We start from the raw sequence: 14,657 nt of genomic DNA, 5'->3' as shown, positions 1-14,657 counted from the left end.
CTGAAACCAGTTTCTTTTCTAGTAGGACTTTTTGGTACAGCCACTACATGTTAAAGTTATTTTAGAAGTATTATATTTCATGGAATTGATGTTATCTGTGGTAATTGATCATTAAGAAAGATACCTTTAAAGTTTATCAGTTTGTCAGGTAAATTCTGAAACTTGAACTTGCAATAAGGATATTAATTCCTTAATGTGATTTTTTTTCATAATTTTTCTAGAGAAGAGGTAAAGACCCTACAGAACACGTACCAGAAATAATTTTGAATAACTTCACAACACGGCTGGGTCATTCTGTGGGACGTATGTTTGCATCTCTCTTTCCCCATAATCCTCAGTTTATTGGAAGGCAAGTTGCCACATTCCACAATCAACGGGACTATATCTTCTTCAGATTTCACAGGTGAGGAAGGTTCTTTAACTCCATGGACTCTGATTTCAATTATGAAATACATTTTCAACATAAAATGTTTTCTAATGTATTGTGACAAGTATTGTAGATGAGAAGTAAGTATCTTTTGAACTGTCATATTAAAGAAATTACATTTGGCTTATTCAGACTGTTTTCCCTAATTCTTTATCTTTGAAGGTACATATTCAAGAGTGAAAAGAAAGTGGGAATTCAGGAACTTGGACCACGTTTTACCTTAAAATTAAGATCTCTTCAGAAAGGAACCTTTGATTCTAAGTATGGAGAATATGAATGGGTCCATAAGGTATGTGCCTTATTCTTTGAAGAGCCATTTTCTATCATTTCAAAAGTATAGAATGAGAAGGAAACTTTGTACTTTAAGCTTTGAGTGCTTATACCTTGTGTTTCTGACCTCCACGAGCTTGAAAGAACCAATCTCTGATAAGGTATTTGGGTCTGATGACTAACACTGGTTCATTTGAAGTATCCTAAATTAGATCAGTGGTCCTCAAAGTGGGACCACCACTGTTAGAAGGCAAATTGTTGGGCCATAGACCTAATCAATCAGCAACTCAGGGGCCTAGCACTGTTTATAAGCGTTATGATTCTGCTGTATGTATGAAAACTGCTATAGAGGTTTCATAGAAGTTTGGAGATCACTTTAAGTCCTAAATGAAAACTTAAATATTTTAAAACCCATCTCTTTTCTAATAAGCAATATTTCACCTAAGTACTTACTTTAAAATTTTATATATCATTACACACACACATACATATTAGAACAGTAACTTCTAAAGACTATTCAGTCTCAGAGATGGACCCAGAGGTTTTTTTTAGCATTGTTTACTTTTTTTTTTCCTTCGAATTTTCAGCCCCGGGAAATGGATACAAGTAGAAGAAAATTCCATTTATAAAGTACTGAAGGAATAGTATTGGATTGTGCTACAACAGGGCCTCTTGGATTTCAACTCTGGCATCTTTTCAAAATGGCATCTACTGGTTGGGTTTCATAAACCTTTCATGTCTGGACAAGTGCCATGAATTATCTTTCACTGTTTATGTAGCAAATACAAATAAAAGTCATTTTGGTGAGTTTAGAAATTGCAGTTTAAGAGTCCTAAAATTTAATTCTCTTATTTCTAGGTATTGTGAGTAAGTTGTAATCAAGATTCAAAGTAAGTTTCTCATGTGTACTTTCATGGAACATTCGGTCTGGAGAAAAAATACAGTCCTTGGTAGATACTGTGTAACCCAGGGGCTTTCTACCAGAATAAACTTGGATCTGGCACATCTTTGGAGGCCAGGTTTCTGGGATATTTTAATATTTCTTTAAGCCTTTCAGAATGGCAAATTTTTAAAGCAAAATGGTTTACCAAGGACTTAAGGCAAAATTGCAAATTACTGAAGCTAATCTTCAGTTCCATTTTTCTTGGTACTTTGTACCTCATTACATCGTACTGTAATATTCCACTCAAGAATTGTGTAAAACTCTGAAGTTTTTAACATCTTCTAATATTCCCATGTCTTCTCTCTACTGTCCTTATTAGGAGAGCAGTCTATTAAGTAATTAATTTTTAGGTGTAATGGTAATACCCTACACAAGGGAGTTTTTTAGTATTTCTCATTATTAAGTAACTTTCATTAAAACAAAGTTAATCCTGCAAATAACTCATGTGTAGAAACTAGTATTAGCAGCCTCCTCCTGACCTTGAAAGAAAAAAGTTTGCAACTTATGTTTAATTCTCTAACAGTCTTTCATATGTATGGTATACAATTATGTGAGATGAGCTGTAGAACAAGCCCTAAAACGTAAACCTCTTCTTAATGACATTGAGAAATTGCCATTATCTTATGTGTTCAAAACAAATTAATACATAGTATATTCAGTACCAGTAATTAACCAAAAAACTTTTACACTAAGTATTTTATTGTATGTGGCTGCCAGTGTATATAAAATAATTACCCTTGTGAAATAGAAATTTATGAAAATTCAGAGAGGTAGATGTTAAGGACTGACGAAAGTAGAAGTTTATATAGTATGGCACGTGTTATAGGGATAAGCTTTCATACAGGCTCCAAATTTAGTTCTCCTTTGAATATGCACTGGTTCATGAAAAATGGTTTAGAAAACCTGAAATGGAAAAGAAAAGAGTGGATTAGGGGAAAGGACCAAAACACAATAGTTTTTTCTGAAAAGTAATACATCTTCTATTACTTTGAGGGCATTCATTTGCATGTTAGCTTATACAATGCTTTCAATTAAACCAAGCCTTTTAGGAAGCAGACATATCACAGGGTTTCAAGGGAAAAAATGAGAAATAGATCTCTGTGGTATATAAAATAGAATTTTCTCTTAATTTTCACAACCACTCTGAAGTACAAATCACCCATGGTTTATAAAAAACAGACTTCTAGATTAACTTGCCAAGATCACTGCCAAATATACTCTATATCCTAATTTTTAAAAGTTAACATAAAAATCTCTTAAATTCAGAAAAATCTGAATATCCCTAGAAAATAAGCAATAGCATTGAGGAGAGCAGTTTGATAAATTCTACTAAGGTAGAAGATGCAATCCCACTTCTATTTACTGTAGAGGCCACTTTTAGGCAAACAGGCTTGAGCCATGGAATGTAAAAAGTGCCCACATGGATCCCCTGCCTGGATACACACAGGCCCATCAGGCGATCCACATTAAAATATCCTTAGGCCCTAACTAACCAATGGGCTACTTACAACTAGGCACAGTTACCAAAAAGGAAGATTCCATACATCGCCTCATGTTCTCCCTTTAAAAACAGCCCCTAACTGCTTCCTCACTGCAGAAAGCCTCTCCTTTGCTGTCCTGCCCAAAGCTCCCCCTAAGGTGTATTCCATTCCCACTGCCTCATGGCACAAGCCTTTCTGCTGTCCTGCCTTCCCGGTCCCTTATGGTGTATGCAATAAATTTCTATCTCCTTTGTTCTGTCTTGGGTAAATTCTTTCACCTCCCTCACCATCAACTTCCACCTGATCATTGCCTCACATGTGGGGGCCCCCATTCAACTGGACAGACACCCCACTTAACATTTACCTAGATAAACCTATACATAAAGTGAAACATACATGGATGTTGACTATCGTGGTGTTTTAAGAGGGAAGAACTAGGAATAGCCTAAATGTAACTCGGCTGGGGAATGGATAAACAAACCGAGGTTTATACACACGTTGAATACTAGAGATAGAGAGCAGGTAAAACAATCTACAAGGATCAACACAAATCTCAAACAATAGTTGGTCCTTAAAAAACAGTAACTGTTTTAAAACTACAAAACACAAGAAACGTAGTAAAAAGTCAAAACATGGGTATACCCACTTCAGAGTAAGTTACCTATACAGAAAGGTAGAAAAAGTGTCTTTTATTTCTTTTTGAAAATTAGTAACGGGGCGCCTGGGTGGCTCAGTCAGTGAAGCGTCCGACTTCAGCTCAGGTCACGATCTCGCGGTCCGTGAGTTCGAGCCCCGCGTCGGGCTCTGGGCTTATGGCCCAGAGCCTGGAGCCTGCTTCCGATTCTGTGTCTCCCTCTCTCTGCCCCTTCCCCATTCATGCTCTGTCTCTCTCTCTCTCTCTGTCTCAAAAATAAATAAACGTTAAAAAAAAAAATTTTTTTTTTAAAAATTAGTAAGGTAAACTACTTAATTCAGGATGGTAGATACATGGTTCTCTATACTTATTTGGAAATTTCTATTGTCTTAGAACGAGAATGTTCAAGAGGCTTAAACAGAATGGTGAAAAAAATGTTTAACCTCAGTCAGTTAACATTTGAATTACTAGATCAGTAGAAAAACTAGAAAAAACTAGATCAGTAGAAAACAGTAGCAAATAGGCTGAGGTCTGTTTGGCAAGGGCTCAAGAGAAAGCACTCTTGAGCTCCATGTGGAAAGTTTGTTCCCAGTTAGCAAGTGTTATTAAATTTTAAATGTCATTCCTTACTGAATAATCTTACTTCTAGAAATTTACCTTAAAGAAAACAGGTAAACTATACATAGGAGTACCAAGATATTTGCCTCAGTGTAGCAATGTTTAATGATGTTTAAGCTGTATTAATGATGTATAATACAGCCACTAAAAATTTCATTTACAAAGAATTTTTAATGAAATAAAGTTCAAGGTTTTTTTTTAATTTTTATTTTTGAGAGAGAAAGAGAGCATGAGAGGGGGAGGGGCAGAGAGAGAGAGAGAGAGAGAGAGAGAGAGAGAGACAGACAGACATAGAATCCGAAACAGGTTCCAGGCTCTAAGCTGTCAGCACTGAGTGGGGCTCAAACTCACAAGCCGTGAGATCATGACCTGAGCCGCCGAAGTCAGATGCTTAACCAACCGAGCCACCCAGGCATCCATAAAGGTTTTTAAAAAGCAGAATAAAAACTGTACATACTGTCTGTAAACCAGCATATAAATTTTTTTTCCTCTTAAAAGGAAATCTAGATTAATAATGATTGTCTCTAGGTCTGCTGATCATGGTCTTTGTATTTTCCTTGTATTCTAACCTATTGCTAAGTTATCTATGCTGTCTCTCTTTAAACTATATATTTTTAAAAGATGTAAATATAAAGACTCAAATATAGAATCTGTGTATCCCGGCCATTCAGTGTGGGCCCAGGACCACCAACATCTGTATAACCTGGGCATCTGTAAGAAATGCTTCAGCCCTATGCCTGGGTGGCTCAGTTGGTTGGGCATCCAACGTCATGGTTCATGAATTCAAGCCTTGTGTCAGGCTCTATGCAGATGGCTCAGAGCCTGGAGCCTACTTTGGATTCTGTCTCCCTCTCTCTCTGTCCTCCCTCACTTGTGTGCAGTAACTCTCAAAAACAAACATTAAAAAGAAAAAAAAAAATCCTTCAGCCCTTAGAATTCAGACCTACTGAATTTGAATTTGCATTTTAACAAGGTAATTTGCAGATACATTCAAGTTTGAGAAGAAATACTTTTACATCCAAACATCCTTTTCTTGGCCCAAGGTGTTTAAAATCATATCCATAAACCTGTTTTATTAAACTGCCAGGATTAGTAGCTGTTATTTTACTTTGAAATCTGGGTTCTTATCCTAGCTATATTATAATTTTGAGCAAGTCATTTAAACACTTATCTGCAGACTCCTACAAAATGAAACTGTTAACAGCCAGGTAAGAAGCCACGTTTCTTAACAGTATTTTATATCAAATGAAAATAAACCACTTTATAAAGTGAATACAATGGGGAACAGAGGTTTAAAAAGAATCTTTAATAAGCCATAAAAATATGAAATACCCAAAAACTGCCATGAAGAATTAATATTGCTGAAGCAAAGAACTATTAACTATTAAATACGAACATGTTAGGCTGTTAAAAAAAAGCTACTTCCTTATGGAAAACCTGTTACTCAAAGGTGGTTTCTGGTGTTTCAAAATCTTTACCAATCATTGTATTTACTGGAAACATGCTGACTTCCTGGATACTCCCAAATCCACAAAGCTTAATTAGGGAGGGCACCAACTATGTAACATGGTATTTTAAGAAGCTGGCTTCCTGCACTTTGAGGAGTTAGAATGTTTGTAAAGGGTGTGTGCCATAGTCTTTTTTTTTTTTAAACACTATTAGTTTGGTTGCTTCTCATAGGTCAATATGAGTACACCCTCTGACTTAAGTACTGTGAATTTATAAAAGGTAGCAGCACCCTTGGATTACATATTAAATTATCCACAGCATGTTTTTTTGGTCAAATCTCTCTTGGATTAACATTACACAATTTTGCACACACACACTTGAAATGGAAGCTACAGATTAACATATGGATACATGCTTTAAACCAGCCCATCCTGAAATCTGAAATCAAATCCACTGCCTGCCACCATGAACTCTCATACACTTCATTTCTCTCTTGTTGTATCTTTACCTAAGAATAAAGAGTGAAACCTGTTATCCCCCACTACAAATGTCCACAACCATGTCAGTCTATTCAACTATATCCTGAATTTCTCTTGCATTCCCAATTCCCAATTAATTCTCTGCTATGCTGTGCTACAGCTGGTTTCTATTAGAGAAATGACATCAGAATCCAAATCAATTGGTAGTACACGTATTCAAAGTTGTCCCCATAAACACTGCAGTTTAAAAAAAACAAACAAACCCTAAATATTAAAGAAACTTACCAAAGATTCGTTTTACTACAAAAAGGAACAGACTTTCTGGGGTCTGAAGGGATTTGTACTTGAAGATACTCCAGTCAGCAGGGGATCGTGTTGAGCATTCTGCAGACAGAATTGTTTCAAATCTGCAGCTGCCTGGGAAACCTGTACAAGACAAAAGGAGGGGGTAGTGGGAGGAGGTGAGAATGTTTTCAGGAAGGTTTTCTCAAATCTTTGAAATACCCGCAATAAACACTTCTCTTAACTCAAAAGAAGACATATAAAGAGTCATACTGAGCTCACCATAGTCAAAACACTGCACATACAGTGGACTAGCTTATAGTATGCTTTCTTTTGCTTGCTTATTAAAAGCATCAAATGATTTAGTACATCTGCAAAGAAAAACCCATCTGGGTAGTTTATTAATAAACTTCAGAGGTACTCAACCTTCAGGTTACTCAACATCTTGTTTTTTACTAAAAGCAGTACACAAGATGCAAACAAAAGGTGTTAACTGTCTTGAAAGCATATATATTACTGAGAAAATGAACATCATGTTCTAAATCTGAACCACTCAGTTCATTGTTTTGGCATTATGTACCATCTGCTGTTTCATGTTACAAAACTGGACAGTTCAGTGTCATGTAACTGAAAAGCCGATAGCAAACACTGAATTATTTTAGCCACTTCACCAAGCAGCCTGCCTTTAAGCAGCAGTGTATTTGCTTAAATGTGATTTAATTTTCATATATGTATCCAATGCCACTCAAACAGCACTTAAGGAATTAGGTATCACTTAAACACCTATGATTTGTATATATTCTGATTAGGTGATGTAGAATACCAGAACGGTGAACTGAACGGTTCAGATGTAGAACATGAATAAAAGATGCTCCAAATGAATACAAGATCCTAAGTCTTGAGGTTTAGGAAGATGGTAAAAACAATCCTTTTATTTTCAGTTTTAACTATCCCCAAGAAGGGTGAGAGCAGGTGTCCAGTTCAGTTGGGCATTTGAAAGGGAGGTGAAAGCATCACAAATACTCTAAGAAATCCTGCAGATTACTGCTGTAACCCAGACATTTACCTGGTAAAAGGATACATCATCCCAAAATGAATCTCAAACCTTGAAATGTTTGTACATTACACAGCATTTTATCCACTTACACAACAGTTTATCCACAGGTTAGCAACTGTGTAAAGTAATATGTAAATACCTGTTAGCAAGTGCTACAAGTGGCCACCCTGTTTACCCACCAAGAGAAGGTGTAGCTAAAGTGGGGAATGCAAGGTATCATTTTACACAATCTTAAAACCTGGTTTCATTCACATTAACTAGCAGTAAGGATAAAGTATCTGACAACTTTCTGCCTAAAGTGTAGGCAGGCTTCCAACTTAATTAATTCCCTTTCACAAACTTCTCAAGCACCACTATGTGCCAAATATACTTCTAGGCACTGAGAATACATAAGAATAGCCAGGTTCCTGTTATGGAGGTGACAGTTCAGGAGAAAATACAGACAAGGAGCTATTCAGAAATAGAGTGGTTAGATCTTGACCTAAGGAAAAGTGTCTCTGAGGAGGTGACTTTTTTTTTTTAATTTTTTTTTTAATGTTTATTTATTTTGGGGACAGAGAGAGACAGAGCATGAATGGGGGAGGGGCAGAGAGAGAAGGAGACACAGAATCGGAAGCAGGCTCCAGGCTCTGAGCCATCAGCCCAGAGCCTGACGCGGGGCTCGAACTCACGGACCGCGAGATCGTGACCTGAGCTGAAGTCGGACACTTGGACACTTAACCGACTGAGCCACCCAGGCGCCCCGGAGGTGACATTTAAACTGACATCTCAATGACGAGATCCAGCCAAGTAACTATCAGTGAGAAACAACCATCAGCGAGAATTCCAAGCAGTGGGTGAACTGAGACAAAGGCTCTAAACTCAAACAAGCTGCTAGCCCCTAAAGCACAGTAATAATCACCATCCAGGAGATTGAAACCTTATAATCCTGGCATAATTATTAGTGCCCTCTTTCACTCTCCAAAGTGCCCTGGTTGGCAATACAATGCATGGTCACCCTACATATGGTATAGTTTGTCAAGCATTTGTGAAAATTTCTATCAACTGTGGTTAAACATAAAGGTTTAACAGTAAACTCGTGCTAGTTTAAAATATCACCAAAAAAAGCATCTAGCACAGAGTCATGGATAAAATAGGTGCACAAAATAAAATCAAACCAACCACACTTTACAACAGAGTTAAAAGTTCATTTAAAGTCCCAAGGTGGGACGCCCTCCCCTCCTTGCTACATCCCTAGTAGGAGATGAAATAACTCTAAAACCAAAGCCACCTGTGGTGACTTTAATGCTCCAGAACAGAAGCCTCCTGAAGAATTATGTCCAAGAGGCAGGCATCACCTGGAAGAGTCACTGGAGTAGCTGGGGTTTTCATAGTAAAACCCTCAGAGTACTTTAATCTGAGGCCTTCATCTCATTTTCTTTGGAGACAAGGAACTAAGTACCCCCAATGAACACTTACTACTTTCAGCCAGCTTTTTTTTGTTTTTGCATCCCACTCCCATTTTTTTTCTTTCCTGGGCCACTCTAACCTGTGATAAAGGCGCACATGCGTGATAATGTAATGGTTGGTTAAGAAACATAGGATTTCGGGGCGCCTGGGTGGCTCAGTCGGTTAAGCTGCCTACTTCAGCTCAGGTCATGATCTCACAGTCTGTGGGTTCGAGCCCTGCATCGGGTTCTGTGCTGACAGCTCAAAGCCTGGAGCCTGCTTTGGATTCTGTGTCTCCCTCTCTCTCTGCCCCTCCCCCGTTCATGCTCTGTCTCTCTCTGTCCCAAAAATAAAAAAAATAAAAAGAAACATAGGATTTCAAGTTTCAGAGTTAAATCCAACCGAGACTGACCATAAATCACTGAGATGAGTTAAGAAGCTGGAGATGAGAGAAATGGATTCCAAACAGCAATGTAGTCTACAGCACTTAAAGGACAGGGAGGGGAATCCCACACCAAACTGATGGGAATTTCCCTTCCCTCCTGAGGTGACCACAACTGAGTAAGCTAGGTCCCTGACATTTCTATTTAAGGAAGTAGGTAAATGGGAGGCTATCTTACTCCATAAAACATTTCAGGGAGAAGTAAACACTGAGCCAGATGAGTACACAATCAAGTCATCTTGAAAAGTGGCTGCTTCTTTCAACAGAGGGCATGATTTATATTCTTGTTTCTTTTTTTAATTACAAGAAGTGTTTCACTTGTAAGATGTCCTGCACCAGAAAGAAGCCAATCCACTTAGGATTTTAAAAATCTGGAGAAACTTGGAACAGCACTTGAATGTCAGGTTGTCCTGCCAACACACACAAAGGTTTCTCCCCGCAAGGTAAATGCCCCAAGACAAGGTCAGTATTAACTAGACGGCAAAACAAGTAAGAATGGTCCACTCTGATCACTAAGGTATGCAAACCAATAGATATTTCCAAGGTCAGACACAGTAAACTGCCAACTAAGTATGAAATGCACGCTTTGTATGAGGTTGTACAGAACACACCAGTGGTAACCTTAGGCACCGGGGACGTTTCGAAAACAAACATGCTTCTTTAACTTACAGTTTGCGTTTGCAAAAATTCGTTTTCAAGTATGTGTTCGGTGGATAAGAGGAGCTGGCAAGGAGTGGGTTTGGGAACGTTCCGACATGCAAATAGGTTCTGTTCTGAATTAAAAGCCAGGTAAAACTCTGTCCAGTGAAAATAAAGGGTGGAGTCTGGTAAGCTAAGGACTAGAAGGGTGCGGACGGCGCTCGGAGGAGCAGCTGTTGCCCAAGCCAGCCGCGGAGTCACGGCGGAGGGAGGGAGAGAGAAGGGCCACCGGAATGCGGAAAGCCGTGGTTCAGCCCCGGGGCCAGCCTGCCTTGGAAAGTCCTGGCGCGGAAAGGCGCACTAACCGACCCCCGAACAACAGCGCCGATCCGCGCCGCTACTTCTCTAAAGCTGGCCCTCCCGGATCGGGTCGTCGCCGCCGAGCGCGCGTCCTCCCCAGAGGAAACAGGAGCGGGACAAAAGTGCCGCTCGCCCCAGCCACCTCGGCCGCCCGATCCCATCCGCCGCCGCCGCCCTCCCCTCCCCCTCGTCCGCCCGCCCGCCCCCGCACACCTTCACGCGGTTGAGCCCGGCTTCCAGCCGGAGCTGTTGAACCACTTTCTTCATAGCGGCGACGCTGGAGGAACCCGACATGGCGCTCGCGAGAGCCGGGCAGATTCGTCGTTGCAGGAATCGGTCCGGTAGAGGGTCCGCGGGGTCTGACGGCGGGGCAGCGCGGCGGGGGGCGGGGCTCCGAACTTTGTCTCTAAGTTTCCGGTTCTTTGCCCAGCGGCTCCACCCGCGGTGCGCATGCGTGTCCTCCACGGCTCTCAGTTCCAGCTCCTCTCCCCACGCAGGAGCGGAGCCGGAGGGAGGGGAAGGAGGGAGTGAGAAGGGGAGGAGCGCGCTTTGGGCAGAGGAGCAGCGGGACGCCAGCGAGACCCGTCGCCCATCTTCCTCTCCCGAGAGGCCGACTTAGGAGAGGTAAAGAAAAAGCTCCTCATTAGCCGCCAACACTCGAGGGGAACCTGAAAAGGACTGGTTAGGAAAGGCGGGTGCTTGAAGGAGTTTATAAAAGGCCTGCTGGACAGGCGACAAAGAGGTTCCAGTTCTCCTGACGGCCTTGGCGGCAGAGGTTGTGGGAAGAGAAGGGCCCAGCCGAGGAGTAGGAGCCTGAAGTAGCCGGCGCGAGTTACGGACACCCCGTCTCCTTAGAGACGCGTCTCTAAAACGCTACCCGAGTTTGTGGGGCGGCCGGTCTTCAGCCAGTTTCCGGCCCTCAGACCCCCCTGAGGCCCAAAGCTCTCTTTAGAGCTCGGAGGTCGCCGTAACTGACCGAGGAAAGCGGGGCGGCGGGGAGCAGGGGTGCTGGTTCGCTAGGGGAAAGTGCGTCTTCTCAGGATTTGGCTTCTCTCGCTTCTTATCTCTTGGTTTTCTCGAAGAGGTGGTGAAGAAGCCAAAGTACTTGCAGAAGATTACACCCGTCTCATCTTGTTATCCACTTCACTTGGGGAATTAACGCTTATTATACCTTAAAAAATAAAACAACTTCTTGTGCTTCCGGAAAGTTTGTTTTGTATTTCAGTGGTAACTTATTACCTGCTGCTTGAAATTGACCTTCAGAGGAGTTGCTGGAGAGAGAAACAGTAGTATCTAATCAAGCAAAATAGGCTCAGCCAATGAATGTCTCACCCATGGAAACTTATTTGTTATGTCACAGCGCTTAGGATAAGTGTTTCCTCCTATTCAACGATTAAAGTACATCAAGGAATACACTACTGTTTTCTTTCTATAAACGTGAATAATTTAATCACTGAGACATTTCAGATTTTTTGTGTAGTGAGAAAATCCACATATAATTTGCTCTAATTGACAAATAAAACATTATTTACTAAACAGTTTAAATCACTTTACAAAAATGTACAGGGTGCTTTAGTAGTTTATTTAATTCATACAACAGATGTAATAACTAGGGTTAAAAACCAAGGTTTAAATTCTGGCTCTACCACTTACCTTGGTATTCTCCGCCACCACCCCTCCCCACCCCCTCCTGCAAGCCAAAGCCATTTAAACTTTGCTGAGGCACTGTTTCCCCATTTCATAATGAAGTAATAAATCTATCCAGAATTTTTTAAATTTAATTGAAGTATAATTGACACACCATGTTAGATTAGTTTCAGGTGTAGAACAGTGATTTGACAACTCTCTTCATTATGCTATGCTCACCACAAGTGTGGCTGCTACTGTCACCATACAATGCTATCACAGTACCGTTGACTCTATTCCTCGCTGTACCTTTTAGCCCAGAGACTTATTCATTCCATAGGTGGAATCTTGTACCTACTACTACCCTTCATCCATTGTGCCCGTCCCCCCACCCTCCTTCCCTCTGGCAACCGTAAGTTCTCTGTATATGGGTCTCTTTCCGGTTTTGTTTGTTCCTTCATTTATTTTTTCGATTTCACGTATAAGTGAAATCATATTGTATTTGTCACTCTTTGATTTATTTCACATAGCATAATATTCTTTAGGCCCATCCGTGTTGCAAAGGGCAAGGTCTCATTCTTTTTTAGAGAGGAGTAATATTACATTACTGAATGACATTCTGCATGTTCTTTTTTAAATAACTTTTTAGTGTTATTTACTTTTGAGAGAGAGAGAGAGAGAGAGAGATGGAGTGTGAGCAGAGGAGGGACAGAGACAGAGAGAGGGGGAGACACAGAATCTGAAGCAGGCTCCAGGCTCTGAGCGGTTAGCACAGAGCCTGGCACGGGGCTCGAACTCACAAACCGGGAGATCATGACCTGAGCCGAAGTTGGATGCTTAACCGACTGAGCCACTCAGGTGCCCCTACATATTCTTTATACATTCATCCATTGATGAGTACTTGGGTTGCTTCCATACCTTGGCTGTTGTAAATATTGCTGCAGTAAACATAGAGGTGCATATATCTTTTCAAATTAGTGTTTTCATTTTCTGCAGCTAAATATCAGGTAGCAGAATTACTAGATGGTATAGTGTTTCTATTTTTAATTTTTGAAGAACCTGCATACTGTTTTCCACAATGCCTGCACCAATTTACATTCCCACCAACAGTGCAGGAGAGTTCCTTTTTCTTCACTTCCTTGCCAACACTTTTATTTCTTGTGTTTTTGAAACTAGCCATTCTGAGGGGTGTGAAGTGATCTCCTTGTGGTTTTGATTTGCATTTCCTTGGTGATGATTGATTTGGAAGATCTTTTTATATGTCTGTTGGCCATCTGTGTGTTGTCTTTAAAAAAAATGTGAGTTCAGGTCCTCTGCCCATTTTTTAATCAGATTGTTTTTTGGTTATTGAAGTATGATTAACATACAATGTTATATTAGTTTCAGGTGTATAACATGATTCAACAGCTTTATACATTACTCAGTGCTCATCACAATCAGCATACTCACCATCTCTCACCAAACAATATTATCACAATATTATTGGCAGTATTCTTATGCTGTACTTTTTGTTTCGATGACTTATTTTATCACTGGAAGTTTGTACCTCTTAATTCCCTTTATTTCACTCATCTCCCTACTGTCCTCTGGCAACCATCAGTTTGTTCTTTGTTTTTAAGGGTCTGGTGTTTTGCTCATTCATTTGTTTTTTAGGTTCCACATGTAAGTGAAATCATATGGTGATTGTCTCTCTCTGTCTGACTTATTTCACTTAGCCTAATACCTTCTAGTTCCATTCATGTTGTTGCAAAGGGCAAAACTACATTCTTCTTTATGGCTGAGTAGTATTCAATTGTTTATATAAACCACCTCTTCTTCATCCATTCATCTGTCAACGAACAGTTGGGTTGCTTCCATATCTTGGCTATTATAAAATAATACTGCAATAAACATAGGGGTGCATATATTTTTTGAATTCATGTTTTTGTTTTCTTTGAGCAAATACCCAGTAGTGGAATTACTGAATCATAGGGCATTTCTGTTTTTAATTTTTTTTTTCAATGTTTATTTATTTTTGGGACAGAGAGAGACAGAGCATGAACGGGGGAGGGGCAGAGAGAGAAGGAGACACAGAATTGGAAACAGGCTCCAGGCTCCGAGCCATCAGCCCAGAGCCTGACGCGGGGCTCGAACTCCCGGACCGCGAGATCGTGACCTGGCTGAAGTCGGATGCTTAACCGACTGCGCCACCCAGGCGCCCCACTGTTTTTAATTTTTGAGGAACCTGCATAGTGCTTTCCACAGTGGTTGCACCAACTTACATTCCTACCAACAGTGAATGAGGGATTCTTTTTCTCCACATCCTTGCCAACACTTGTTCGTGTCTTTTTGATTCTAGCCATTTATATATGTGTAAGGTAATAAATATCTCATTGTGGTTTTGATTTGCATTTCCCTGATGATTAGTGATGTTGAGCATCTTTTCATGTGTCTGTTGGACATCTATATGTCTTTTTTGGAAAAATGTCTATTCAGATCATCTGCCCGTTTTTTAATTTGATTATTTGTGGGTTTGGTGTAGA

At 40.3% G+C, this 14,657-nt stretch overlaps 3 protein-coding genes across 5 annotated transcripts in view; 2 read left to right on the top strand and 1 right to left on the bottom strand.

The window, feature by feature from the left end:
* Nucleotides 1–14,657, top strand: part of RPF1 (ribosome production factor 1 homolog) — a 39,603-nt gene that overhangs the window by 18,506 nt on the left and 6,440 nt on the right. The window contains exons 7-10 of one of the 3 annotated variants that reach the window (XR_007155136.1): nucleotides 222–403; nucleotides 590–716; nucleotides 1,285–1,411; nucleotides 11,186–11,190. Coding sequence is in view for 1 of the 3 variants with exons in the window: in XM_047873247.1 (XP_047729203.1) it covers nucleotides 222–403; nucleotides 590–716; nucleotides 1,285–1,326 (351 nt within the window). In the remaining 2 variants the exon portion in view is untranslated. Of the gene's footprint in view, nucleotides 1–221; nucleotides 404–589; nucleotides 717–1,284; nucleotides 1,519–11,185; nucleotides 11,191–14,657 lie in introns of those variants that run through there. The other 2 variants (XR_007155135.1, XM_047873247.1) reach the window with 2 other exon arrangements.
* GNG5 (G protein subunit gamma 5) lies at nucleotides 2,322–10,923 on the bottom strand. Its single transcript, XM_047873249.1, has 3 exons — nucleotides 10,723–10,923; nucleotides 6,587–6,727; nucleotides 2,322–2,543 (listed from the first exon to the last, which is right to left on the bottom strand). The coding sequence occupies exons 1-2, from the start codon at nucleotides 10,801–10,803 to the stop codon at nucleotides 6,602–6,604; spliced, it is 207 nt and encodes a 68-aa protein (XP_047729205.1). The 5' UTR covers nucleotides 10,804–10,923; the 3' UTR covers nucleotides 2,322–2,543; nucleotides 6,587–6,601.
* Nucleotides 10,996–14,657, top strand: part of SPATA1 (spermatogenesis associated 1) — a 56,939-nt gene continuing 53,277 nt past the window's right edge. The window contains 1 exon segment of the mRNA XM_047873246.1: nucleotides 10,996–11,133. The gene's annotated coding sequence lies outside the window, so the exon portion shown is untranslated.

Source organism: Prionailurus viverrinus, chromosome C1, assembly GCF_022837055.1.
Source record: "Prionailurus viverrinus isolate Anna chromosome C1, UM_Priviv_1.0, whole genome shotgun sequence".
NCBI classification, from domain to species: domain Eukaryota; kingdom Metazoa; phylum Chordata; class Mammalia; order Carnivora; family Felidae; genus Prionailurus; species Prionailurus viverrinus.
The sequence above is the reverse complement of the archived record's forward strand: the minus strand, read 5'-3'. Positions and strand labels throughout refer to the sequence as shown.

Bases quoted from the DNA above. Each gene is read 5' to 3' on its own strand.
- GNG5 (XM_047873249.1), bottom strand. From the start codon at position 10,803: ATGTCGGGTTCCTCCAGCGTCGCCGCTATGAAGAAAGTGGTTCAACAG. The intron at 6,728-10,722 runs GTGTGCGGGGGC...TGTCTTGTACAG, and splicing joins CCGGGCTCAACCGCGTGAAG to GTTTCCCAGGCAGCTGCAGA.